At 38.9% G+C, this 2299-nt stretch overlaps 1 protein-coding gene across 1 annotated transcript in view; it reads right to left on the bottom strand.

Annotated features, from left to right (window-relative positions):
• The window catches only part of thoc7 (THO complex 7), a 4355-nt gene extending 2060 nt beyond the window's left edge, over positions 1–2295 (bottom strand). The window contains exons 1-5 of the mRNA XM_005731219.2: positions 2277–2295; positions 1916–2036; positions 1687–1814; positions 1494–1580; positions 101–158 (exon numbers count right to left, since the gene is read on the bottom strand). Coding sequence (XP_005731276.1) covers positions 101–158; positions 1494–1580; positions 1687–1814; positions 1916–2036; positions 2277–2295 — 413 coding nt within the window. The remainder of the gene's footprint in view (positions 1–100; positions 159–1493; positions 1581–1686; positions 1815–1915; positions 2037–2276) is intronic.
• Between the last annotated feature and the right edge of the window lie 4 nt (positions 2296–2299).

Genomic DNA, 2299 nt, shown 5'->3' with positions numbered 1-2299 from the left:
TTCTTTCCAAGTGTATGTCAACTTTTGACCACAACTGTAAATTGGATGCATTTAATTTAATGCAAAGATCTGACTAACCAGAAGGCAAGGACTGACTTACTTTAGTGTTTCATGTCGGTCTGGGTGTTGCTGGATAACCTTAGCTAGAGCATCATACTCTGGAAAAAGTAAGGAAAGAGAGAAGTTGGACAAGTTACATATTATATACATAATGTACTGGTGAGCGAAACAGAGTTTTGTGAAGTAATAGAAGAATTTTAAGGTAATTTTAAATTGTAATGGGAGCCAATGAAGTTCCTTCATCACTGGGGTAAAGTGGTCAAATTTCCACACACCAATAAGGACAGTAGCCGCTGCATTTTGAATCATCTAAAGACATCCTGATGATTGCAATAATCTGGCAAACTTGACATGAACACATGGATCAAACACATAAGTGATTTTGAGATAAGAATTTTCTAACCTTTGATATATTTTTAAGTGATAGAAAGAAGTTCTAGTAACCTCACTCCTGTGGTTATCAAAACTGAAACCACCAAGATGATGCCAAGGTCCCTGATTGGCTCACTCTGTTTCAGAGAAACTATTTTTATGTCCCAGACTTTTGGGACCAACAAAAAGTGTTTTGGTTTGGGCTCTGTTCCGTTCTAAAAAGCTTTGAGACATCCAGCAGTTAATATCATCAACATAGCTCATTAGTTTTTGTGAACAGACGTTAGATCATCAGAGGAAAGTGATAAGTACAAACGTGTATCATCCGCATAACAATGGTAGGCTTTATTATGGTTCTTTAAGACAGCACCAAGTGGGAGCATGTAAAAGTTAGATAGTAATGGACCAAGGATAGACTCTTGAGGAACCTCTGATTGATCTAAAACTGCTAACTGAAACATTAAACTTCTACCCTTTAGATATGATGAGAGCCAATCAAGAGCCTGACCTGTTAAAGCAACTTTGTCCTGAAGCCTATGAATTAGAATCTCATGGTCAACTGTGTTGAAAGCAGCAGTGAGATCAAGAAAAACTAAAACGTAAACTTTCAGGGAATCATTATTGATCCTCGAGTCATTGATGACTTTAGTAAGAGCTGTTGCTGTGCCATGACTGGTTCTCAACCTTGATTAGTACTTATAAAAACTATGATTTGAAAGGTATTTATTCAGTTGTTTGTAAACTTTTTTTTCCCAAATGCTTTGCTGAAGAATGAAAGATTACAATTAAGGCTAGAATTATTAATGATCAATGGAGCCAGGTTTTTTTCTCTCGAGTAGCAGTGTGATTACAGCACATTTAAGGGAAACGGTGAAACACACATTTAAATAGTTTGGTGGGGATAGGGTCAAGTAAATAGGTGTAAGGCTTTAACTGATGTCAAGATCTTTAGAATTTACAGGTGAGAATTGACAACAGCTGGAGGTATAGCTTGTAGAAGGGGTATATAACAAAACGTGAGTCTTTTGTCAATAGGACAGCTGACTGAATAGCTTTCTTACCTTGGCGATTCTTTCGTATCCTCTTTGCCCTCTGAATTTCTTTTTTGCATTCTGCTATCTTCTCATGTGCAGATGCAATGTTTTGTTCTGTAGTATGGGGACAAATTAACGAGTTGGAAAAGCAGGTAATACAAAATGTGACTTGTAAACAGTTGCGAAGATAAATGGACAGTCTCACAAAACCCAGTCCTACCGATGTTGGAGTAGATTTTCTCATAATTCTCCATTTCCCGAAGATTCATGTCGTAAACCATCAACGTCTTCCCCATGGAAAATTCACACTGAGCCAGAATGCCCAGCATCCTCTGATACTGTGTGAATCTGAACAGAATTACAGCATTTTTTATGACTCAGACCAAATTCTTCTAGGCGATTTTAGAGAAATGCGTGGCAACCGAGTTGGGTATGTAGAGCTCGCTTACCCTTCCTCCGGGGTCCCGGGAGAGTTGCACCATTTCGTGAAACTCTTCAGGAGCAAATTGATTCGGCGGTCATCTCCGGCTCCATCACCGTCAATGAGAAGGCGTTTCCGTATAACTTCATCTGGAATACGGGCGAAATAACAGCCATTCAGGTACAGCAGGTAAAGCGAATACACCGGCTAACAAGGCTACTTGATGTTAGCTGTATCCAAAATAACCCACGTCTCCATGCACAACTGGTTCGTTTTTGACGGGTATGGGTATGTGCCTGGGTATAGTAGTATTTCTAAAGGTTTAGATAATTGTTACTACTCATAGGTGGTATGAATAGCTAATATAAATGAAGAGAACGGTTACTTACCATCTGTAACAGCCCCCATGTTT

The sequence above is a fragment of the Pundamilia nyererei genome, unplaced genomic scaffold (genome assembly GCF_000239375.1).
Source record: "Pundamilia nyererei isolate P.nyererei 1_Seehausen unplaced genomic scaffold, PunNye1.0 scaffold00042, whole genome shotgun sequence".
NCBI lineage: Eukaryota > Metazoa > Chordata > Actinopteri > Cichliformes > Cichlidae > Pundamilia > Pundamilia nyererei.
Note: the sequence above shows the minus strand (reverse complement) of the source record. Positions and strands in the feature narration are given on the sequence as shown.